General features: G+C 32.2%; 1 protein-coding gene across 6 annotated transcripts in view; it reads right to left on the bottom strand.

Moving 5' to 3' along the window:
- The window catches only part of NBEA (neurobeachin), a 696720-nt gene that overhangs the window by 499683 nt on the left and 169613 nt on the right, over positions 1 to 27424 (bottom strand). For all 6 annotated transcript variants that reach the window (XM_058547999.1, XM_058548001.1, XM_058548000.1 and 3 more), the window contains 6 exons: positions 21731 to 21883; positions 20465 to 20633; positions 13963 to 14042; positions 13193 to 13255; positions 12995 to 13092; positions 8668 to 8760 (listed from right to left, as the gene is read on the bottom strand). In XM_058547999.1, the coding sequence (XP_058403982.1) occupies positions 8668 to 8760; positions 12995 to 13092; positions 13193 to 13255; positions 13963 to 14042; positions 20465 to 20633; positions 21731 to 21883 (656 nt within the window). The remainder of the gene's footprint in view (positions 1 to 8667; positions 8761 to 12994; positions 13093 to 13192; positions 13256 to 13962; positions 14043 to 20464; positions 20634 to 21730; positions 21884 to 27424) is intronic.

Below are 27424 nucleotides of genomic sequence, written 5' to 3'. Positions count from 1 at the left end.
TTAGATATTTATACTTATCAGAGATATAATTTGCAAATATTTTCTCCCATTTTGGTAGGTTATTTTTTCATTTTGTTGACAGTTTCCTTTGCTGTGCAGCAAATTTTTAGTTTGATGTAGTCTCAATTATTTATTTTTGCTTTCGATGCCTTTGCTTTGGCTGTCAAATCCAAAAAATTATTGCCAAGACTGATGTCACGGAGCTTATCCTCTATGTTTTCAGGTCTTAGTTCAAATCTTTAATCCATTTTGAGTTAATTTTTTTGCATGGTATAAGACAGAGGTTCAGCTTCATTCTTATGCATGTGGTTGTCCAGTTTTCCCAACACCATTTATTGAAGAGACTATTCTTTCCTCATTGTATATTCTTGGCTCCTTTTTCATAAATTATTGACCATATATGGGTGGGTTTATTTCTGGGCTTTCTATTCTGTTCCACTGATCTAAGTCTGTTTTTACACAAATATCATTCTATTTTGATTACTATAGCTTTATAATATAGTTTGAAATCAGGATGTATGATGCCTCCAGCTTTGTTCTTCTCAAGATTGTTTTGGCTATTCAGGATCTTTTGTGGTTCCATATAAATTTTAGGATTGTTTATTCTATTTCTGTGAAAAATGCCTTTAGAACCTTGATAGGGATTGCACTGAATCTGTAGATTGCTTTGGGTAGTATGGACACTTTAACAGTATCAATTCTTCTAATCCATGAGCACAGAATATCTTTCCATTTATTTGCATCGTCTTCAATTTTTTTCATCAATGTCCTATAGTTTTCAGTGTACAGATCTTTCACCTCCTTGGTTGAGTTTATTCCTAAGTATTTTATTCTATGAAATCTTTCATTCTTTCACCATATCCTTAACCTCTTTTGCCATCTTTGTCTCTTGGTGCTGCATTCTAGGTAATGACTTCATTTCTATCTTCCAGTTCACCAATTCTTTCTTATGTTGTATCTAATCTGTTTAACATGTCTATGGAGTTGTTAATTTTAGTTACTACCTTTTCATTTCCAGAAGCTACTTTTGATTATTTTTTTTTAAGCTGAATGGTTTGTTTTAATACTATCTTATTTCTTAAGAATGATGTCTTCTATTATGCTTGATTTTTATTTTTGGTATATGAGCATTTCCCTTACTTTTGCGTACCCAGCTGTATAACTGAAAGGATTTCTGTTATATTTTATCCAACATTTCTAAGATTTTAGTAGTACAAAGTGATTCAGGGCATCTTGTTCTACCCATTATTTTTCTCCTCCAAGAATTCTTATTAGTCACATGTTAAGTCTCCTATTTTCTATGCCTTTATCTTTTCTCTCAGTTTATATTTTGGGTCCATGCTTTGAAATCTTCTGGTCCAGAAATTTGGGTGAATAAGGAAAAAAATCATGAGCTAATGTAGCAGAATATCACCTTTGGTGCTACTTGAATCTCAAAGGCTCTTTTTATTTTTATTTACTTATTATTTTTGGTGAGGAAGACTCGCCCTGAGCTAACATCTGTGCCAGTCTTACTCTGTTTCTTTTTTTGTATGTGGGTTGCTGCCTCAGCATGGCTGATGAGTGGCACAGGTCCATGCCTGGGATCCGAACCCACAAGCCCCAGGCCGCCAAAGCAGAGCATGCAGAACTTAACCACTACACCATGGTACCAGCCCCTCAAATGCTCTTTTTAAAAATAAAATTCAAAAGTTCCACCACGGCCTCCACCACTGGTTCTATTACACTGAATACATAGTTTAATGATTCTCTCTTATCTTCTGTCTCTGGCTGCTAGGCCCCTTCAATGAGTCATTATTTTTCATTTTCACACAGTTGTGGTCAGATCTCACTACTGTCAATTTTACATGATGGGATTCCTGCAGGTTTTGTAAGGCAAAGGTCCCTCTAAGCACACTGACTTGGAGTATAAAACAGCATGCTGTAAGTCCTGGAGCCAGCATCGCAGCAGTCCAATATCCTATACTCACACAAGTTCAAGGACAGGGAAGATTCATCCCACCATTTCAGGTACCTCTTGGCCTTCGGATGGTAACTTACATAGAAGCCAATGTTACTATTGCCCCGGAGTGGGGAGGGCAGAGGAGAGGAGAGACAATGGGAGGCAGAGATCTCTGAGTAAAAACACCTCTCAAGATTTGCTGCTTTTTCTTTTTTTTGCTGAGGAAGATTCGCCTGAGCTAACATCTGTTGCCAATCTTCCTCTTTTCGTATGTGAGCCGCCTCCGCAGCATGGCCACTGACAGACAAGTGGTATATGTCCATGCCTGGGAACTGAACCCAGCTGCTGAAGCAGAGTGTGCTGAACTTAACCACTAAGCCACTGGGGCTGGCTCTGCTTTTTATTCTTTACCTTAGGCCTCTAACATAGTTCTTCAGCTGTTTGTTATTCCTATGGTGGAGAAATCTCCTCATCAGTTGTCTTGTTTTCTCTGCTGGTACCCCAACAGAACACCAAGACTCATTTGTAGCCAGGTACACATAACAACTAACATTTGGCTAAAGAGAGCCAAAAAGCTTGGAATTGAGAGTAGATGGAAAGGAAGCTTCTTTCCAACTGCCATACTCCCTGAATCCACATCACTACATTTTGTTACTAGACAATTAGCTCTGCCAGAAAAACTGGACTAATTTCAACTAGTCCAAAAAACAAAGAAGCCATTAGGTTAAACAACACTCAACATATACCAGGCCTACAACTAACAACAATATACAGCAAGTCGATTCATTTAACTACCAAAAGTACATTTTATAGTGTGATTATCTTGGAAAATTCACCCAGAATTTACACTGTTTTAAGTTAAGACATCAGACAAACATACTTGGTTGAGAATTTTTATTCCCACAGTGAACATTTAATAACAAGTGCTTTAAAATTTTTATAAGCTAAGTTATCATAGCTGTATTACGGTATAGTACTAGAGCATTTGCATCATCTGTTTGAATCACTTGTTAGAATTCTGTTCTGAGGATAACTGTAACCAGGCCACTTCCATGAAGGAACAGTTTGGCTTTCTATTCAAGCAAGTTAGGTTTCTCAATTTTATATATCTTTTTATTTTGGAAAATTTTAAGATTTACAGAAAAGTTGAAAAGATATTACAGTGAGTTCCCACATACTATTCACCCAGTTTCCCCATATGTTAACATCTTACCTAACCATGGCACATGTATCAAAACTAAGAAATCAACATAGATACAATATTACTAACTAAACTACAGACTTTAGATTTCACCAGTTTTCCCTAACGTCCTTTTTCTGTTTAGAATCCAATCCAGAACACCACATTTCATTTAGTCAGCATATCTCCTTAGTCTGCTCTGGTCTGTGGCAGTTTCCCATTCCCTGTTTTTCATGCCCTTCGACAGTTTTGAAGAGTATTGGTCAAGTATTTTGTAGAATGTCCCTCAATCTAGGGATGCACAATGCTTTCTCATAATTAGACTGAGGTTGTTTTTTTAGAATACCACAGCACCCTTCTCATCGCATCTCAAGGAGTACATATTATCAACGTGACATATGACTGGTGATATTAACCTTAATTAATAGTGAAAAACATTGCCAGGTTTCACTATACGTTGGAAGCAAGCCAGTAAGTCCATCTCACACTCAAAGAGGGGAGATTTAAGTTCCATTTTCAGGAGGTGGGAGGAGCTTCATATAGTATTTGGAACAGACTTCTCAATTTTAATGATAGATGATAGGTGTCAAACCTATCTCTAGTTCAGTTGACAATTAAAGTGTATGGATTATCTTGCAACCTATACTCCAGGTACTTAAAAGAAATTATAAACTAGGTATTGGAAGGGATCACCCCACGCAGACATCAGTTTAGCTTCATCCCTGGACCCAAGTCAGATTCACTACCAGACAACAATTTCTCTATACACAAATGAGATGTTGAGTTAGGGTGATATCTTATTTTTTTTTTTACATTTTAAAGATGATTCTTTTAGGTTTTTAGGTACATAATCAAACCATCTATAAATAATGATACCTATTTCCTCCTAATAATTGTATGTTTTATTTCTGTTCCAAATCTTGAATAATACCAGTAATGATTAGATTATAGTATAAACACTTATCTCATGGCTGATCTGAATGTTGTTAGTGTTTCCTATTTATATTTGGTGACAGCTATTTAACCATATATGCTGAAGGTATGTTCTGATTTTGCCAGAACTACATATTAAATTGCACTTCTTACCTTTTTGCTAACTATGCAAATTATCACATGGCAATATACCGTGACCACTTTACATCTACTATATCATTTATCCTTAAAACTTAATCAGGGAAGCAGTATGGTTATACTCATTTATAAGGTAAAAACTGAGGCGCAAAGATGTTTCCAGCATCACTTAGAAAATATGTGGCTAAGTCAGGATCCAAATCCAGGCAGTCCAACTTGAGAGCAAAGAACTACACGTATTTTATTAACCAATTATCTCTATAACCATCAAGCTATATACACTTTCTTTTAAGAGTTATTTTTGAATATTAGATTTACGTTCATAATCACATTGATAGGAATCATTTGGACTTAATTCTTTGTGTAGTTAAGTAAACTCTTAATGTCAGTGTTAGCCTCAGTCCTTCTGCTCAATCATTGTTCCAATCGAGAACTCTTCATTTTAACTAATCAGTCACTGATTTTATTCAATCCAACTCCATTAATAATAACAATTAGTGAAAATTCTTTCAAGATTTTACGTTACTTGTTATTTTTAACATTTGCAGCTTTTTTAACAATGTTTTTGTTGAAAAATTATTTCAATAGGTAACATTCACAGGGTTAAAATATTTAAATGACCCACATCCACCTTCATTTCTGCCAACTCTCCATTAGAAGCCATTGTTCTTGATTTCTTATTTCTTATGAACTCTACTAGATTTTTCTCACTGCAAATATATAAATTAGTATACTCTTATATTTTCTTTTTTATACAAAAACAACATCCAATACATACCCATCTATACTGTTTTAATCATTTAACAATATAGTTATGATACCTGTATATAGAGAGTTATCTCATCAGTTTGTTGTATAACTGCATAGAATTCTATTTCATGAATGAACCGTAATTTATTTAACAAATTCCCTATTAACAGAAATTTAAGATTTCTCCTAAATTTTACCATTATAAACAACACTACTATGAATAATTCTAAATAGCCATCATCTCACATGTGTACAAGTGATGAACTGCTGGGTTGAAAAGTATATGTACTTGTAATTTTGAAAGACATTGATCAAAATTAATAAGTGGCACTCCACATGAGGTTATATCAATTTATAGTCCAAGAAGCAATGTGTGAGAGTGCTTGCTCCCCCCGTCCCCACAACTCTGCTGACAGAGATGGATATTGAATTTTGAGAATTCTGTCAATCTAATATGTGAAAAATGGTGTCTTACTTTAGTTTTAGATTATATTTACCTTATTACAAGCAGAATTCAGATCTTTTCAAATGTTTATGTGCCACATGTATTTTCCTCTATAAGCTGACCAATCATATCCTTTGCCTATTTTTCTATTGGGTTATCTTTTCAATTTCTAGGGAAAGTTGTACAAAGTTACCATGTAAGATTCCTCTAATTTCCTCAGTTTCTCTATTAATTATGGAAATTATCATTTATTTTGTACATTCATATTTTTGCCTTTTCTTGAGTTGCTTAATGATATACAGTTTGTCATGATTTTTAAAAATCAGCTTTTTAAGTCATTTTTTGTCTTTTAAATCATTAACTCCTAACTTTCTATTTATTAATTAATTCCATTTATTTGGTTATTCTTTTTCTAACTTTTACATTTTAATTCTCCTTTTCTGTATTTCTTTTTTATTGATCTACAGCTTTGGATATTCCCTTAAGCAATTCTTTAGCTGTATTTCATGACAGTTTTACCCTTTAATATTATAAAGTATCCTTTCTTACATTGTTTATTGCTTTTTGGCTTGAATTCTAATTTATTCAATATTAAGATCATGATTCTTGCTTTTTTTCATTTGTATTTATGTGGTATTCCTTGACTCATCATTTTATTTTCAGCCTTTCTAAATCATTTTGTTTTTTAGTATGTTTGTTGCATATAGAACTGCATATTTTACTACTGTGATCAATTGTGATGTTTTCTTTTAATAGGTGATTTACAAAAACTTTTACATTTATTTTTATGGCAGATATGTTTGGTGTTAGATATGTCATACTTTATGTTATGCTTCCTGATTTTCATAGATTTTTTAAAAACTTCCATTATATGTATTGTTCTTAGTTTTAATTGCACAGTTCTTTATCTTACAAGCATCATAATTTTGTTGAACTGCTTATCTTTGTAACTATAAAGGATTAAGGTGTCTTCTATGTGTTTAGAAGGGTATTTCCTTATTATGAGCAATAATAAAATCAGCACATTTACTCTTAATTTTTCCTCTCTCCTATACCATCAAATTTTCGTCAATAGGCCTATATTTCTACTATTTCATTTGTCAGCTTAGATGGATTTCCTTTGACTCTTTGGACTTAGTCTGCTTTCTTTCCTTATTCCTTTCCCAACTGATTATAATTGTAGTGTTTCTACTGTATTAGGGCACATAAAAAGTAAATTCTGATCTGTTACTCTAATCCAAACATTTGTTTTAGTCTTACCCTTACTGTTAAATTAATTCAGCGTTCACCAGTAGTCCTTAGCTGTAGTTTGTCCAGGCAATCCTGATTGGCTAAACTTCATCCCCCAGCAATTTTCACAAGAATTATTCAGAAAAGCAGTTCCTTGAATGGTTAAAAATTGGCAGCACCCTTTTTACTTAAAGGATACTTTGGCTCCCATTTTCTTCACTTGAATATCTTATGGTTGTTGCTCTGCAGTTTTTCTACTGAAGGCTGCTGTAGAGAAGTCTAAGGCCAGACTCAATTTTCCCCCTGATTTGTGCACTGCTAAGCAATGGATTTTTTACTGATATTTAAATCCAATAGTATACTTTCATGCTGACCATATCAGGAAAATTTTCGCTGGTACACAATATGTCCCTTTAAGATGGATGGCAAAATCTTATATTAGGACCTCACTGAATTATAGCTTTAAATATTTGTTTAGTTAAATCGTTTTGCTTTTCTTATTTGGAAACTCCATTTATGCCATTGTTGGAACTTCTGTGCCTTCTGTATCAATCATTTTCTCTTAAATCCTCCTTAACTCATATTTTCATCCATACATATTATTTGCTTTGTTTTCATTTTTATCTTCTGTGTATCTTACTATACTATCCACAGAGTTTTTATCTTCCTTTGAGCTTCTACCAATTTCATTTTTATTTTGTGTGATAGTTTTTTTTCCTCCAATTTTTTTCAAAAGTTTTGTCGGCTCATGATTCAATACTTCAGTGTTATCCTACCATTTCTTTCAACTTCCTGAAATTCTGCTTAGTAGTTGTCCTTTCTTAGAAGCAATTCATTTATTTTTTACTTTTTTAACTTATGGTAAAATTTTTAATCACAATTATTATGCACTCCATAGCAATACTCTTCCAGTGAGTGTTCTTCATCTATTGGTTGGTTTTGCTTATCTTTTCCATGTTTCTATATTTTTAAATGTGTTTTCTTGACAAGCTTTAAGAGGTTGCATCTAGGGCTCGAATCCTTTATTATTTTTCCTAGACAATTTATTTTACTTAACCAAAGTCACATGAGAGATCCTTATCTCTTGATATTAAAAGTACATATGCTTCTCTTTCCCAGTATTCTATCACCTAGGACACAGACAGTTCCTCATATATGCATAACTCATTTCTACAATCCTGGCTTTGTGGAACTATTCCCAGTATCCATAGTATCTCTATTCTCCATTACTTGATTAATGATTTGGTACTAAAATGAAAATAATATCTATTCTTCTAAACTATTTACCATGGTAGAGACGTTCTATCTGGATTTTGTGCAGTTTTCATCAGTGTTATCAATAAACTTTTAGTAAACTGAAACAACAAAAAGAACTGGCCACAGTAAGGTCCTGAGAGGAACCCCACTTAACAATACTACATGACAGTACTACTTTCTTGGGCTCATTTGTACAGAAAATGGATTTAAACAAGAATATTCATGCAGTGGAGAACACAGTATGAAAAACATCCAATATATCAGCAGGTGATTTCAAAAAGTATCTAAATTTTCGCCTTTAAGGAAAAAAGAGATATTCTAGGATCTTCAAATCACAAAAGTAATCAATAAGCCTCAATGTTAGGAAAGAATACAAACAAATAATAAAATACTGACTTAGCATGTAAGCTAAAGAGCAGCTCTCAGGGACACCTCAATATACACGGTGTTCCCTGTGTCAAGAAAGTTTTATTGAAATCATATTCATACTGGCTTTATTTTATTTGATGAAATATTTTATTACATTCTTAAAATGAACAATATTCTTTTCAGCAAGCAAATAGAAATAAACTATATTACTTAAATGTGATTTTGTTTTATAATCTACTATTAACAAAACATTCTTCCATAAAATATTTTTACAACTTTTATCACAGGAAGCTATTATTTCCCACTGTAAGATTATTCCAGTTATATTCCTATTCATATGTTACATTAGATTAGATACAAAACTAGTAAAAATACAATTTTAGTAGATATTTCTACAATTCATTATGAAAAACATCAACTTACTTGTGACCTAAATGCTTCAGAAAGTATCCCAGAACCTTCAGGGCTTGAACCCAAATACTTTCACTTTTAGAAGCCAATAATTTGTAGATTACTCTAAAAAATATAGAAATAAATGATATTTTAAGCACTTATAAATATTAAAAATAGAAGCACTGTATACTTTACTAATAAATTATAAATATATAAATGCCTCTCAGGATTTTAAATTCTTTGGAATAATTAAAAATTAGCACATTAATTTTTCTTTAAATTTGGCCTTCAAATATATACTCAAAAGGGCACTGTGATTGGTTGTTTATAAGTACTGCTCCCCAGCACAGTGAACAAAAATTTTCAATTTTAAGATACATGCTTCCTTAAGCCATATTTCCTCTTCTATTAGAATTGCCTCCAACATTTGTACTCGATGACCTTTTATTCTTTATTATGGCTAATTGAACCATGCGTAGATACCTGCCCAACTATTTCTCTTTTCTGAGAATTTGGAATGAGGCCTGTGAAACAATATCTAGTCTTTACTGGGCTCTTGAATTAGGAAATTAATCAAAATAGAAACTATAAGACAGCCTTGTTTTGTTCACAGAGGTGAGTTTATATACAGAAGGAAGAATAAAGATGCCATACAGGATGTAGTAGAGAAAGCAAACTTGTTTCCTGATAGCTTTCCAATTCCTGGTTCCTACCCGAAAGAGATTTCTATAACAAACACATTATTCTGTTTTTACTTAAATTAGTTTGAGAAGTTTTCTGCTACTTGTAGCAAAAAAGTCTCTTCTAATACCCAACCAAACCTAACCTACACAGTCACTTGAAATACTATATATAAGAGCAGGGTTATAATCATTATAATATCTATAGAAACTCTGGAAATTTTATCCTCTTTTTTTTTTCTGCAAAAAGCAAATATTTTTTCTATAAGGTAGAAGAGGACAATAATAACTATATTCTTTGCCAACTAATTCTAGAATTTAAGAAGGTTCTTGAAGGGTGGCAGTGGTGACAATATAAAATTAAGATGTGCTTTATTATATTAAATATCTTTTTTAATAAAATTTCATTTTATATTTTGAAGGTGAAGTAATCTAGGCTAAACAAAAAAGCTGATAACAGAAGACGCAGTATAATTTTCATATCATTTCAGTGATATGAAATTATCAGATCATATCATATCAAATCATTAACAAAGGGGAACAAATAAAGTTAATGACATCTATTTTATGTTTAATAGTAGCAAAAGAAAACAATAAATTGCTGACATTGCTTCTTTTTTTGCATTACTCTACTGAAGAACAGACTATGAGAAGAGGTAAACTGTAGAGTGATTATTTCCCTTGGAAGATGAATTTTTTCAAAAGGCTCAAGTTCCTAAATGAATATCTATTTACACTGAAATCTATTTTTAGAACTTTTAAGGACCACGATCAGTAATGAAAAAAGACAAGTATAGAAATAGGAAAGTATAAGAATAGGAAAGTTATACATGTCAAAAAATAAATATTCAGGAAATCATAAGAAAGAACATTCAACAGCAAAAATAATCTTGAGAACCAAAGTAAAAGCTCACAGCCTAAAAATGTGACTGTACTCAGAAATGGAACTAGAAACTCCCACAGAATTCCTATTCTCTAGAAATAACTTTGAGTTGGAGGGGAAAAAAGGTATAAAATCCACCCTGGATCAAGAGAAATTATGGTCAACATCTGAAACATGAAAACACCTAGGGCCATCACACTTCTATGCTACATAGGATCTTCCTCACAATTAGACAAGTGTTTCTAATAAAACAAGATACAAACACAGGATTGCAATACAGTATGAATAGGAAATTTACTGACAAATCAGTGAATGAATGTTTACTTGTAATATAATAAGACAGTTAGGTGAATCCTATTTCATCTGCTCAAGCTTACTATATTGAGCCAGAAAATATGCGAGACAAGTAGTGGTCTATTCTTTTCTTCAAAGACTTTCAGATATAAAAATACCACATTTTTAAGCTGCTCAGTTCAGTGTTGTATTATCACAAGGTCTTTCTTAAGTCTAGTTAAAATATTATGAGGGGGCCGGCCCGGTGGCGCAAGCGGTTGTGTGCGTGCGCTCCGCTGCGGCGGCCCGGGGTTCGCTGGTTCGGATCCCGGGCGCACACCGACACACTGCTTTGGCAAGCCATGTTGTGGCGGCGTCCCATATAAAGTGGAGGAAGATGGGCACGGATGTTAGCCCAGGGCCGTCTTCCTCGGCAAAAAAAGAGGAGGATTGGCGGATGTTAGCACAGGGCTGATCTCCTCACAAAAAAAAAAAAAAAAAAAAAAAAATATTATGAGAATTAAATTAAGTTCATTCGTTTATTGCTTAGTATGTATGAATTATAATTAATCAAAATTTTCCCAGGAAAACATTTCATATACATCTGTTACCCTTCAGTACCTATTTTCTAGGATACAGACTTTTAAGTGTTATCTAATAACCCCATTTTTTCCATTTTTTAAAGGAGAGCCTACATTCTCCACTTTTTTTTGAAGTGGAAAAATTGAAGTAGCATATTTTTCATCTTTGTGATTGTTTTGAAAATACTGGTAACAATGTGACATGTACAGCTGTTGTCAACCATGACCAACCAGGCCTTTGTATTCATTGTGCCTAATCAATCCTTTCATATTATACATTTAAAATACTATTTCAGTCCCCTAAAGATCTTACCAAATAGCACTCTCCATTCTAAGATCATATTTCCAGTGTGTCAAAATAACACAGAATTCTATTTCTGCATTCAATCGTATTAACCAATCTAAGGTTGGTATCATTCATAAGGGTGATAAGGATATTTTCAATTGATTCACTTAATCAGTTAATATAATAAATAAAGCAGGTACTAGGATCTAAGGTCAAGCATACTAAGTGTTCAATCTAAACATGACTTAAGAATAATAAGTGTAATTGTATTATATTATTAGGTTGAACAATATGAAATTGTCATTTTTGGTAAAATCAGTTAAGCATCAGCAGTTTCATACAGTTCAATCTCATTGTAAAAAAATATTTGTAGTTGTTAATAACTAAATGCATAATCCTCTTCTTCAAAAAGATGAGCAACTCCATGGATTGTAAACTCAAATGTAATAGTGATATCACAAGTAGGATATCCATATAGAAATTATTTTTTTTTTCTGGAACTTTCTGATTGGTTTATTTTTATTTATTTATTTATTTATTTTTGTTTATTGCAGTAACATTGGTTTATAACATTGTACAAATTTCAGGTGTACATCATTATACTTCTATCTCTGCATAGATTACATCATGTTCACCACCCAAATACTAATTACAACCCATCCATACAGAAATTAAATGATTGCTTCTCTGATTTGAAAAGGAGTCCTTCAAGTCTAGAAAGTTGTTATTTGCTGATATAAATGGCCAAGTAAAAGAAACACTAACAAAATCCCTTGACAGTTATTAATATACTATTTCAAAACTCTTTTTATAACCTGTGGAAGTTCACTGAGTTGCACATGGCATAACCTAGATTTCTTGTTCATTTCAATAACTCAGACTCCAGAAAAATAAAAAGGGAGAATCCCTAAGGGGTTAGGTTATAGTTTTAAGTTCATAAGAATACTAATCAAGAAACTATGTTTCACTTATCTACATAATTACTTTACAATCACCATAACTAAAGTTAGTTTTCAAATTCCTTTGGTTTGGCCTCTTGTTCCAAACATCTTTCTATTATCCCCATTGTACTGCCAATGCCCCAGCTCATCATCCCTAATACTGATGAATAAAATAATCTCTCTACTGATCTAACTGCATCAGTACTGTCCCCCTCCAACTTGTTTTCCACACTGCTGACTGTAAATCTAATAAAATGGAAATCTGAGCAAATCAGTTCCCCATTCAAAATTCTTTAATTTTCATCACTAACAGAATAAAATCTAAACTTCTTACCATTATATGAACCTTCCAAATCTGGCCACTATCTAGCTCTTGAGCCTAAACTCATATAATTTTCTTGTGCTCTCTTTTGCTGAAATATACCATACTCTCTCACCTTCTTGCAAAAAAATTTGCTCTTCCCACTACTTGAAATGTCTTTACTATAGCAACAATTTAATTACTCTTCTTGAGATCCAAGACCCATTTTTTATACACTATACTAGTTTCCTTGAGTATTAGAGGATTAATAGCAGCTTTTTCCATTTACTCCCTTCTGATGTGTAAGATTTTGCTATATATATGTTCAAAAGTTCATAAAATAGGGGTTATTCTAGGAAGCACAACGGTACTCGATTATAGCCTATTAATAATACTAATATTATAATCATACCTTATTCCATTTCTTTGATCAAATGCTGGTATCATTGAGGCTGGGTGTTCTGACATTAAAGCCACTAGTAACTGTAACACATCATGAATATTTTCATCCTGCATAATAAGGATCACCAATATTTATTTAGTTAAGATTTTATTCCAATGCTTTGAATAAAAGAATTAAAATTAGAAGACCCCCAGACCCATGTCCTACCTCATGCATTGTAAGTAGATAATTTAATATACTCTGAAGTTCATCTTCCTTGACCCCTCGATCCTAATTTTAAAAATAATTACTTAATTTAAATCTAAAATTAAAGCTTTAATTAAAGACAGGCATCAAAATGATCATTTTAAAAGAAAATAAGAACAACTTAACAGTAGTAACATTTTAATTAAAATATCTGATACTTCATAATTCATAGACTACATTATTTCAAGTTAAATAAGTAAATATTTAGAAAATTCTGTTCCAGTTGCTAATATATGATTGATCTTTACTATCAAAAGTTAGTATATATTGATCATCTAAATGTATTCATATTACTATTTTCTAACCATTTATTCTTTTCTTAAAATAATGCAAAACACTGCAAAACTACAATATCAATTGCTGTGTATTTTACCTTCATTTTCCGTTTGTCTTTATCCTAATCTTTTAAAAATCCTACTGTGATAAAATATGTAATGTAAAGCCTTCTCAAATAGGAACACAGAATATTTTCTAGAATAAAATCTTTATGCTCAATTCTTATGCGTACGTTCCTTGTCCATTTCTGCTATATCCCTTAGTATCGAGGATCTCAAAGAGTATTTAATAAACAGTGAAGTTCAACAAAAGTTAATACTAACATCTACAGAATTTTGAAAGCAATTCATGAATTAAAGGTAGTTACTACTAATTTTACAATAATGATTTTAAACTACGCCAAAAATTTCTTTTCACCTAACATATTGCAATGTTGAATTATCTAAGTCTCTTACCTTTAGTATGAGCTGTTTCAGAAAAAGCAGCATAAATGCCCGTAGTGATATAATTTCTTTTTGTGATGGCCGGGGACCATCTAGAATAAAACAGAAAACAAAAGGAAAAAAATAGGAAAAAGCCTCATGATATTAAATAAGTTTAATGCAATTATGTTGGGATACTATGGAATTCTTTAAGTCATATTAATTATAATATTTATTAGTATTAATGTTATATGCAATGCTAGTATTAACGCTAGTATTAATGCAATAATTCAAAGAATCTAAACATTAATTTTCACATTTTTGGCAATTTCAAATTATTTAGTAAATGTCAAATTTGGGAGAAAGAATTACTTTTTTAAAAACTATAATATGTTACTATCCATTGATAAATGTCTAATCATCAAGTGTTAACATGGATACTTTTCCCTTTTTATTAACTTGATAGTTCCCTTTTCCCCCGCAAATCTGTTTTCCCAATATTTCTTCCATCCTCATATTAAACCCTTCTTCATTTAAAGACCATCTCCATTTCCACCTCACACATTATATATAACAAAGCACAGAAAAGTGACACTCTATTTTAATTGTTTTGCAGCTTTTTTCTTCCATGTCACCTGTACATACCAAACACGTATTATAGTGAACTCTCAATAAATGCTTCTGAGTCAATAAATGAACAGTTAAAGTCTATACATATCAAATCCATCACAACATCTAAATTTCACAGTAATTAATTGCAAATATTTAATTACCAATAACAATGAGAATATGCAATGATATATGTAATACACAATACTGAAATTACACCTTTAAAAATGTAGCTAGAACCTGAAAGTCTTTAAACATCAAGACTTTCTTGAAGCAACCAGGATTTGTATAGCTTCTTTATAAATTTTAAAGCTACAATCCCTTTATGTATAATTTATAACATCCGCTTCATCACTCAACAGATATTTACATGCAGATTATTACATCTCAAAGCAAATTATCACTCAAACAATCCATTTCATCTACTCTTGAGAAAGAAACCTGTTTCTCATTTCCCAGACTCTGCCCTCCACATTTTTTGCCTCACTCCTGCCAAGTGTACAAAGTACTCTTTCCCTCCTTACCAACACTTGGTATTACTTTTTTTTAAATCTTTTTTATTGTGAAATATAGTACACATACAGAAGATAAAATGTACAACTTAATGAATTATTATAAAATAAACACCTGTATAACCACTTTTTAGGTCAAAAAGCTGAACATTGACAGCAGCTGAACATTGACATCAACCACTGGTGTGCAGGTAAAGGAACTGCACAGAGTGGAGGTGTGAGGTCCTGATTTACATCATTTGCAGATTTCTGATTTGTTGTGTAAATTCTGCCACCATGAATGATTTCAAGTTCAAGCTACCAAAGGTTTAACAATCAGCTTGTAAAATTTCTGAATATTTAATAATTGGCTGTGGTACCAGCCTGCTCCAGCATACTAACACTCTCACCCTACCCAGTCCTCATCTCTGAGCCACATTCCCCTTCCTGATCACATCCCCCACTCCATCCCAGTAGAGATGGCCATTATTCTAGTAATAATTTCTTTACTTTTATTTATAACTTTGCTACCACTTAATGAAATTAGACAAGTTTTATACTATCTTTGTGCAGCAGATTTTTTGTTTTATTATTAGGCTGAGGATAATAATGGTGCTTATGTCATAGGATATTTTGTGAGGATTAAATGGATTAACATATGCAAAGGAATTAGAATAGCGCCTGGTCCATTTTAATTGTAAGCACTCAGTAAATGTCAGCTGTAATTACTATTGTCGTATACTACACAATGTAAAGAGCATGTTGCAAAGAAATTTATACATATGTGTGAGTTTTGTATGTGTATGATATGGATCCATATCTTACAAAATAAAATACAAATATATTTATCTTACGAATATAAAATTGAGTGACAAAACAAACCACAAATGATATCATTATGTAAAACACAGAAGCTAAACAATCAATTATTTAGGAATACATACATAAATAGCAAAGTAGTAAAGCATGGTAAAAAATAATAAGCCCTCAAGTAAAGAAAAGGCATAATAAACATAAAATTGTGGATGGGGTTATCTCTACAGATGGGAGTGGGAGAAAGATGTGACCAAACATAGGTACATACAAGCTTATGGCAATGTTCTATTTCTTAAGCTTGGTGACATTTATATAAGGTTTATTATATATTTACATATATAACACCACTTTATGTTTGTGATGTATTCAAAATAAATCTTTGAGATACCTATAATTTGAAGCACTTACGTGTATGCATGTGTAAGTTTGTGTTTTGTATGAGCAGAGAAAAAGAGTTTGAAGAATATATAAGACTTAATTCTGGCTCTTTGGGAGAGTATTAACTTTTTATTCATAAACCTTTGTACTATCTCACTTGCTACTAAGGTCATATATTACTATATTTTTAATATAAATAAATGTTTTTACAGTGAACCATCTGAAATAATTGAGGCAAAAGTGTTAACTCAGAGTCAAAGCAAAAAGATACTACTTCTCAAGGTGAGTGCCTATACATGAATAATACTTCTTTGAAAAGCTAGTGTAGTACAAATTATCTTTAGAGTGTCCTTAAAAGAAAGCATTTGAGTTCAAAATGGTATCAAAAAAAAATCGCTATCTAGAAAACTATGTTTCAGAACCTCACATTCCATTAAATTACAAAGTTAATTTCAGATCGATTAAAAAGATGAGTTAAAAAAGAAGAAATTAATAAAAATATAGATTAAAAAGAATAAATTAAACCATAGAAAAAAGAAATGATAAGTCATGGGGATGCAATGTACAGCATGGTAACTATAGTTAATAATACTGTATGGCATATTTGAAAGTTCCTAAGAGAGTAAATCTTAAAAGTCCTCGTCACAAGAAAAAAAAATTTTTGTAACTATGTATGGTGACGGATGGTAACTAGACTTATGGTGATCATTTCACAATGTATACAAATATCAAATCATTATGTTATATACATGAAACTAAGATAATGTTATATGTCAATTATATCTCAATGAAAGAAACAGTTTAAAAATTTTTTTGAATAAAGTGTACGTTTCAATGAAAAAAAAAGAAAAAGAAATGGTCTTCCACTCTGCTGTCACTATTCTTGATTGCATATAGATCAGTTTACATGTATGTATATACATATATATGTATCTAAATATAAACTTACAGTTCCTAGATCTGTCCAACAAGAATGCCTAGACCATAAGAAACGATGAAATCCAGCCATTTGTGACAACATGGATGGACATTGAGGGTATTATGCAAAGTGAAATAAGTCAGAGGGAGAAGGTCAAATTCCGTATGATTTCCTTCATTAAGTAGTAGATAATAACAACAATAAACAAACACACAGAGACAGAGATTGGATTGGTGGTTACCAGAGGGGAAGGGGGGAGGGAGGAGGGCAAAAGGGATAATTTGGCACATGTGTGTGGTGATGGGTTGTAATTAGTATTTGGGTGGTGAACATGATGTAATCTATGCAGAAATAGAAGTATAATGATGTACACCTGAAATTTATACAACGTTATAAACCAATGTTACTGCAATAAACAAAAAATTAAAAAAAAAAAAAAAAGGATGCCTAGAAGCAACGACACTCAACGAGCAATAAACACAAGATGAACATCTAACACCCAGATCTTGGTTTCTATAAACCATATCCACCAAAACAAACCAGGGCTCCTTGGAAAAGTGGCTGATTCCAGGACTGGGATAAGGAAAGTATAAGATAAACCAAGAACATCTTGTGCCAGAAAGCAAGGAAGTACCAAAAAATTATGGACATTTGTCATAAAGACCCAAGAACTCATGAGAAGGGGCTCCTAGTGGCCAAATCTGAGACAACTTGAACATCAAAATAAATAATAATAAAAACTTGGGATAGCCTGTGGGCTAAATCCATCAAGCCACCTGTTTTTTCAAGTTTCACTGGAACAAATCATACCCATTCATTTATGTACTGTCTATGGCTGCCTTTGCAATACAACAGCAGAACTGACTACTTGCAACAGAGACCTTATGGTTCCCTAAGCCTAAAATATTTACTCTCTGTGCCAACTGATGATGTAACACACTGAACTAGAAAGAAATACAAGAAATTTATACTGATAAAAAAAAATGCACAAATAGATGGAGGAGAAAAACAAGTTCTTCCTTAAAGTAGAATTCAAACTAACAAATGTCTTAGAAAATATCACCATGTGGCAGCCATTACAAGTAAAGAGCAATTCTGACAAGAGTCATCAATGAACTAAAACCAGTAGGTGAAAGTTCATTGAAGAACAGGATATTTACGTAATCTCAATGTATTGCACCACCAAATACTTATTATTACAAAGAAGAAAGTAGAAATTTTACAATAAAGAACCTGGCAGACACCACCTTAATCAAATAATTAAAGTTAACATCACTACTACTAAGACATCGTGTGCCTCCCAACATGAAAACAATGAGACAAAATTGGTATGACTTTCATATGATGCTTTCCAAAAATGAAAAACCTGAATCATCATGAGTAAATATCAAACAAATCCAAATTAAGGGACATTCTAAAAAGAAATTGCCTGTATTCTTCAAAAATGCCAAGGCTATGGAAGACATGGAAATATTAAAAGAACTAGTCTACACTGAAGAATATTAAAGTAACAAGGCAACTAAATGCAATATATGATCCTCAACTGGGATCCAGAGAAAAAAGAAAGATTTTTTTATTTTCCTAGAAAAGATACTATTGGGATAATTGGTGAAATCTGAATGGGATCTTTGGATTCATGATAGCGTTGTATTAATGTTAATTACCTTACTTTAATGGCTTCCCTTGGTTACCTAAGAGAGCACCCTTACATTTTAGGAAAAGTATCTAGGAGTAATAGAGCATCACACCTACAATTTATTCTGAACTGATTCAGAAAAATATGCACATGTATATGTACGTGTGTTTATATTTACATAAAAATAGAATGGTAAAGTCTATGTGGTAAAATGCAAAATATTGGTAAATATGGTGGGGGTATATGAGAATTCTTTGTACAATTCTTGCAATTTTTCTGTAAATTAGAAATTAATTTTTTGAAGCAGAAATTAATATGTGTAAATGTATGATTTGTCTAGAGGAAACGGTATCAGACTGTAGTGTTTAAAAACAAGGGCTCTTAGTCAGATAGACATGATTCAAATTTTAGTTCTGTCACTTTGTACCAACTTTAAGTTTCCTAATATGATACGGGAGTGATATTAACAACATTATATATGGATATAGTCCTATGTATATGTGTAAATATGTCTATGCCTATATAACTACATTACATATAAATGATTAAACAAAATTAACATGTAGAGTGTGTAGCACAGATTCCAATTCATGATGAGCATTCATTAAATTTTAGGAATCGTAGGTTTAAAAGCAATGGAAAAAGCCATAAATGACAGAAAAATAGATCTGAGTGCAAAACAACACAATTTTTAAAGTCCCACCAATAAAATAAAAGACATAAAAGTAAGCTAATAAATCAATATTAAAATAGTGAAATGTTATTTTCCGTATCAAAAAGATTTGCATAAAATGATAATTTTCAAAGCTACTGTGAGTATGCGGAAAAAAGCACCCTAACATACTACCAGTGAAATTGTAAACTAGTAAAATATTTCTGAAAAAATTGACAATATTTATCATGAGACCCCTTCTCAGTAATTCTAAACAAAACAAAGATGGAGGTGAAGGATTATATATAAAGGAATAGATCACTGCATTATTTATAGGATCAAAACTTTAGAAACATGGAAATGATATATCCTCTTAGATTAGTATGTAGAGCCAAGAAAAAAACAAAAGAAAAAAATCAAGAAAATCTCAATTCTGTAAAAGAGTTATATATTTCACATGTGTATGCAATGAGAAATGATGGAAGAACACACACCACACTTGTAACAGGAATTATTCATGGCATTTGGGTTGTGAATAACTTTTTTCTTCTATATTATTTATTTTATGAGATTGTATTTTCATGTAATTAGGAAAATTGGCTATATTTTTAAAACAACACAACGCAGTGAAGAATTAGTTTCTACTACTTTTGGAACAGAGGGTGAAGTGTGGGGAAAAAATATAAAGAAAAGCAACAATCTCAAAACAACCATATTAGAACACACTAGCCATGACCAATTATCATTCATGTATTTTTAATTATGAATATATATTCCTGAATCACAAGAAGCATATAGGTTAAAAGGTACAATATGATTTATTTTTACCTGCCTTTATTCCAAAAATAATTTAAAACTGCAAAGGTATAAACTTCTTCCTTGTCACAAAAAATTCTCAACATACCAGTCTACTAAATAAGAAAGATAATAGTTCAGTGATAATTTCATAGCCATGTACATCTGTTCACCATAATAGTACTCAAGATATTGAACAATCATAGTACAGTGTAACACAGTGGTAGTGTTGTACTTACCTAATCCTTTAGGTGTAATGCCACTACTGTCAGCAGGATTAACGACCCAGTAGTAATATTTTAATGTGTGCATTAGCTGTAATACTGTTCCTACTCTGCGTATGGTGGTGTAAATGGTAGCAGTTCCAATAAATTCAGCAGACAAGTAAGTATACAGGGAAAGCTGAACCTAACACAAAATATTAACAGAGAATTAAAAAGTACACTTCAGCAGCTCAAAGGAACAGAATTAACATCAGTCAGCCATATCATATTTGGGAAAAAAATATATTGCTGTCATATATCCTCAAAGTTCACATAATTTCAAATTTTTTTAACCTATTGCCACAGTATCAGAATCTAACCATGTAAGTAAGAGATGACAAGTTTCAACACCTTGTTAAAGACTGAACAAACTTCAGATTTGAGTTTAGCACAATAACATGATAAATCATAATAAAAATTATAACAAACATTATTTAAACGAAGTTATGTGGAAGATATTATATGATATTACAGATATAGATTTATAATTTAGGTGAAATGTTTGAAAGTAAGCTGCTGACATTCAGACACTTCCCCACTAAATATTTCAGTGTAAATCCCCTAAGAACGAAGACATTCTCTTACACAGATGATAATACAATTCTGCCACTCAATAAATTTAACATTTATATAACACTAATGTCTAACTTAGGGTTCATATTCAACATTTCTCACTTGTCCTAATAATTTTTGACATTGTAAAAAGCACCTTAATCTATCATCTATTTATTGACATTATCTGTGAAGACCTTTTAACAAAATCTTTAATTTTGACACCATCAAACACATTAATTTTTCTCCTTAAGAAGAGAGGTTTTGAAGGTCTTATTTAAGAAGTCTTTAGCTATCCCCAAACTGTGAAGGTATCTTTCAACAATTTCTCCTGTTACTTTTATAGTTTCACCTTTCAAATTTAAGTCAAATCTAAATGTGGTTCATCTTTGTATAGGGTAAGAAGTAGGGCTTCAACACTCTTTTTTTCCCCACAATCATTACCATTGTCTGGTTCCAGAACTTTCTCATCATCCCATAAGGAAGCTTAGTTTTTAACTATAGTTTCATTTATTTTAATATTTACATATTTAATATTTTGATTTCTGATACTGCCTAATACAACTACTTCGGATTGACTATAAAATAAGCTGAAAAATCCAAATGTTTTCTGGATAGTTTAGATTCATTAAACGAGTAATGTAAATTTTATTTACATTAAAATAAAATAAATGAGAATAAAATTTATACCTTTGCAGGTGTATGTATCCAGATGGCTGGGTTGAATAAAATGTGATCACAAAGCTGCTTCAGCAAAGGTGCTCCATGAGATAAACCATCAAGGTATTTTGCAAAGGATAAAAATTGCTCCAGGACAGCTCTAGTTATATGAACTCTTGATGACTAAAGAAAAAAAAACAGAAATTCAAGCTAAAAATATCCAGATTGTCAAATTGTAAAATTGCTGACTTAGAATAACTACATATGAATTTTCCATATGCCATCCCTAATACCTTAAATATAAAATATAGTATTTTAATTATTTCCCTTGCTAGTCAAAATTTTATTATATTTAGAAACACAGAAATGTTAAGATCATTCTCTAAATGATAGTTTGTTACCTAATGTCTTTTCCAGGACAACTGCAGATAAATAACTCAGACTAAATAATACTACACTCAAGCAAAAGAAATAAAATAAATAAGAATGGTTTCATTCTATATTTGTAGAAATTGACTAACAAGAAGAAATCTTAGACAAACAAAATTAAAACGGAGTAAAATTACTATCATGATAATGTACACACACAACACATTCGGAAAAAGAAGTGCTTTCACTAGCTTCAAACCAAAGAGAAAACAGATTGACTCCACCATTCCACTGAATCTTTTCTTCAAAAAGGTAAAAATGAGTTGCACATTGACAAATGCAACGTATCTTGCTTAGCATAAACGTTTCTGACCTATCTACAGTATTTGAAAAAGAAGATGTCACTTTCCTGGAAATACTATCCTCCTTTGGCTTTCATGACCCTCAGATTACTCCTCAGTGTCCTTTGCTTAAAAGAATGAGAATAGCTGAAGATTATTTCTTTGGCCTTCTCTTCATAAATACACTCTCCCTGGATGATATTTTACGCTTCTGCAGCTTCATATAACATTATTTCTATTCTGAGTACTCTCATAAAGAATTTTCAACTGCCACTACCAATACACAACCTATTACCATGGTAAAGGACAGACCTTCCAAAATTCAAACCAAACCTTAAAGCTGCACTGTCCAGTACAGGGCCACTAGCTATATGTGGCTACTGAGCCCTTGAAATGTGGCTAGTCCTAAGGGATATGTGCTGTAAGTATGTACACACTGGATTTTCAAGGTTTAGAATGAAAAAATAATGCAAAATATCTATTCTTTTTTTTTAATTGAGTATATGTTGAAGTGATAATATTTTGGTTTAATATACTAGTTTAAATAAAAAATATTATTAAAATTAATTTCACCTACTCTTTTTTACTAGAAAATTTTAAACAGCATATGAGGCTTGCATTGTATTTTAATTAGACAATGCTACCCTAGAGTATAATTTCAGATGAAAGTATTATAGATGAAATGTTCATAAAAGGTAATAATTCAAACTCAAATGTCAGAAAATATATCTTCCTACACAAATCTTTTCTTTCTCATCTAGTGATTCTTTTTGGAGTATCAGCATCCTCCCTGGGGTAAAGAATCACCTACCACTCAACCCTAAATCACAGGTCATATAGCACCTTAATCTCCAGTATCCACTCATTGAAGTCCAAAATATCAGTATAGGATAATTAAGGAATAAAAGGGACTAAATTGTCCTACCAATTTTACTTCCCATATGATTCACCTAGATTCATCATGTTCATAACAAGGCCCACTCAATAAATTTGACCTAAGCATGCCACACATTTTCATACTTCTACATAAGGGGTCACAAACTCAAATGATTACAATATGCAAGTAGTTAACAGCGATGTATGAATTAGGGTAGGAAACAATACAGTAGTGAAGACTGCTCAAGGTACCTAAAGGAAATAAAATTCAAACTAAAAAACTTTTCACTGAACCAAACAAAACATTTCTTTGGGCTAATTTCGCCTCCACATCACTTGCTTCACCTGCTTTCTCTATCATACTCTCTCAACTTATAAAACCCTTGCATCCATTTCCTTTACTTTAAAGGTAGAGCTCAACACTTTTCATTTAGTCATTCAGAAAATACACATGCTGAGTACTTACTATTTGCCAGGCACTCTCCTTGGCACTGTGGAAAGAGCAGTTAAGAAAACTGAAAACAAAACCACCCTCATAGAATTTACATTCTAAGGGAGGAAGAGAAGACAGAGGCATACAACAAATAAAATTAAAATGGTAAAATATGTCATATGTTAAATGCTAATAAGTGCATGAAAAAAATATGGAGTGGATAGAAAAATTTAAGAAGGGTGGTCAAGAGAAGGTTTTACTAAGAAGACGGCATTTAATTAGTTTGACGCATGAAAAGAAAGCAATGAATTTGTATTAGTAGGCTTGGGTGTTTGACAAAACACCAATGGTTTGACTATAGATAAGCAACAGTCCTGCAAAATTCAAACCAAGCCTTAGAGCATAACTTTACATGAAAATTTTACAAGAAGATGAAGGAAATGGTCCTAACAAATACCTGAGTTATTAAAGTGGAGGGAAGGGGACAAAAACAAATAAATATTTGAGTTTAAAAAAAGCAAAGATTGGGCACTCATTTTAAAGAAACTTTAATAAAAAGAATACAATACTCTTAAATTCTAAAATATTTTATTCATGGATAGGTGAATATAATTAAAATATGAGATCATGGTTATTTAAAGCTTCAGCCAGCTCCTTCACTAGATATAATTTTACATACCTTATCTTATACATTCTATTTTTATTCAGTAATACTGATTTCAAGAACATTATCTGATACATTCTATTCTTATGCCTAAAACTCTGAAATAGAACAGTCAGATCCTGTTCCTAAATAAACATTCTCAGAGATCAGATTTTATCCTATAAAAATTGTCGTTTGCTTATAAAGAACACTAAAGTGATATAAAATCAAATCGACCATTATGAATATATTCAATTAAGAAAGTAATTCACAATTTGGAAACAAGTTTTTGACTTGCTCCACGTTATTAAAAGATATGCTAGAAGCACCAAATGAAGCCTTCCACAGTACTAAAAAAATGTGTCAGTTGTTTTTTCATAGCAGTTAATGCTGCTGGGTAGTAGTTTTTAATTCTAAAGTTGATCATTAGGAAATATTTTTCTGAAACTGTGTTTTTTAATTGGCCCACTCAAAATTCTACTAAGCATAAAATGAATGCTCTCTTCAATGATATGTTACCTTTACCTATAAGTAGTACTTATTCCTTCTGCCATGTATTACTGTTATTATTCATGTATCTTTCTTTCCTGATATAAAAAAGGATACTGTCATTCATCTCTTATCTGTCCGGTGCCTGCCATAATTCCTCTGTAAATTTTTAACTGAATTCATGTCAAATTCAAGAACAGAATAAGAATAGAACAGATCAGACAAAACACTGATTAGCAGAGGATGAAAGAAGATATCCAACTCTGTTTTATTGTGTTTACTTTGATTGCTTTAAATATTTTTTTATTTTGATATTTGCTTTCATTTTCTCAAGTAAAGCCATTTTACAAAGAGATTTATACTTGGATAATTCATAGTTATAAATCTATAAAATACAAGCTCTGGAATTTAAACTATATGACATTACTTTTACTTTTACGTGGTGACTGAATACATAATTTGTAAGAAGTACTACGTGAGATGTGACTAAATGTATTTGGAAGTAGAATCCGAGAAGCTAGAAAAAACAATTATATTATAACATCTACTCCAGAAGTATCTAAACCAAACAGGAGCAATGGATGTTATAAGGAGAAATTGCTACTCAGTAAAAAGAAGTCTTTCCCACATTTAAAGTAGCCCAAAATGGAATGGATTGCCAGAAATGTTCATTTTTATTGCAGAAAGCATTCTGTATATACAGAAATGCATTACATAGTAAGTAAATTGTGGAAAATTATTTTAATTAGTATAGGTACATCATAAAGTAGTTGATCCTCAATATCCATTTCACTCCTCTCAAGACACCAAGATTAAGCTCCAAATAGTCTAATCCAATATGAATCACCTGTGTGTTGTTGTTGTTTTGGTGGGGCGGAGGGGCAGGGACAGACAATGGTTAGTTCAGAGACCCTGCATCAACATTTTCATGGCAACAGTTGGTTCAAAGAAAACAGGACCTAAGCTGATCAATCAAATTGGAGGGAAGGATCTTGTTCAGTAATTAGGAGAAAGGAGCTCTCTCTCTCTCCACCTAGATGTAAGGGTCTATAGCACCAAGTCTACCTGGCAACCTTCTTATGACCACAAAGGAAAGCAGCTATAGCTTAAAATCATCACTGTAGGTGGTAGAGCAAAGATACAGGAAAAACCTGGGTCTTTGATGACATAATTGTTACTCAGATAACCAAATTCTGAAGTCCAACTTACTGGATATGTTTTGCAAGCTGTACTGATCCACTCTCCAATATTCCCCATCCTATTTCTATGCTCCCTTGAGAGGTTCCCCTGCCTAGTGGCTTCCAGTTGGGTTTGACTAGTTGGAAAAACCAGCAGGAAATTAAAGGACAGGAAGAAAATTAAGTTGGGGTATTTATTTCCCTGGCTTCACCCCTTCAAGTCAATATACCACATTTCTTTATTGAAGACCACAAACTAGTCAGGTACAATTCTCCTATACTGCAATAACTTACTCTTTGAGTTATGCTAAACGCTCACTCGTTTCATCTCACCAAACCTTGCTGATTTCCCTTAACAATGTACACAACTTTTTAAAGATCCTCGCATTAAACTCTTCTCAGTAACTGAGTCTGAGTGTGGCACCTGTTTCCTGCCAGGAATATGACTGATAAGCCACCTACCACTAGACTTCCAGTTACATTAGCAAGCATATTTCCTTACTGTGTAAGCTGCTTCGAATCAAATTTTTTATTAACCATATCCAAAAATATTGAATACATCAGATAACCTCTAAGTTCTCCTCAAACTCATATTTTGGCAAAATAAAACAAAACAAAAATACCTTAAAAGTTTTTCATGAAACAGTCTCAGTGTGATGAATAAGAAGGCCTCTCATTAGACCACCTTCCTTGATAACTAACTTATACCTTCTAAGATAAGGAGAAAAAGCTAAGAGACAGTTAATCATTACCTTGTTAATAGTTGATGATAAAATTGAAATAGAACCTTTATCATTTATACTACTCACCTGGCAGCTGATTGTTTAAAAATAAAACAGTGTGAGCATTCATCTGAGAAAGCTGAAACAAGTATTCCTTTTAGGTAATCAGACAAGCATGCAAGTGCTTTTCTGTTATTCAATTCAATTCAACAAATATTTATTGAGACAGACATTCTTTTAGGTGCAGACACATCTTGAAGATACAGCAGTAAGATGAGAAAAAAGAAGATATTGCCCCTGCTTTCATGAAACTGAAGCCTACATTCTAGTGAAAGGAGGCAGAAAATAAACCAGCAAAAAAATGTCAGAATGGTGCTGTAAAAAATTAGCAGAGTAGGGAGATAGTCAATGATAGTTATGGAAGCGCTACTATTCTATGTAGAGTGACCAGAAACGACTTCTCTTATAAGGTGTCATAAGCAAAACTCTGAATAAAGTGTAGAATCATGCCATGTGGATATCTACAGAAAGAATAATCAAAGCAATGGGAAAAGAAAATGCAAAAGTTCTGAGATGAGTTCATGCTTACCATTTTAGTTTTTAAAGGAAAGGTAAAAAGGCCTTTGTATGGCCAGTGTGGCTACAAGAGAGAAAGCAAGAAGGAGAAGGGTAA

This window comes from Diceros bicornis, chromosome 9 (genome assembly GCF_020826845.1).
Source record: "Diceros bicornis minor isolate mBicDic1 chromosome 9, mDicBic1.mat.cur, whole genome shotgun sequence".
In the NCBI taxonomy this organism is placed as follows: domain Eukaryota; kingdom Metazoa; phylum Chordata; class Mammalia; order Perissodactyla; family Rhinocerotidae; genus Diceros; species Diceros bicornis.
This window is presented reverse-complemented; position numbering and strand designations above follow the sequence as displayed.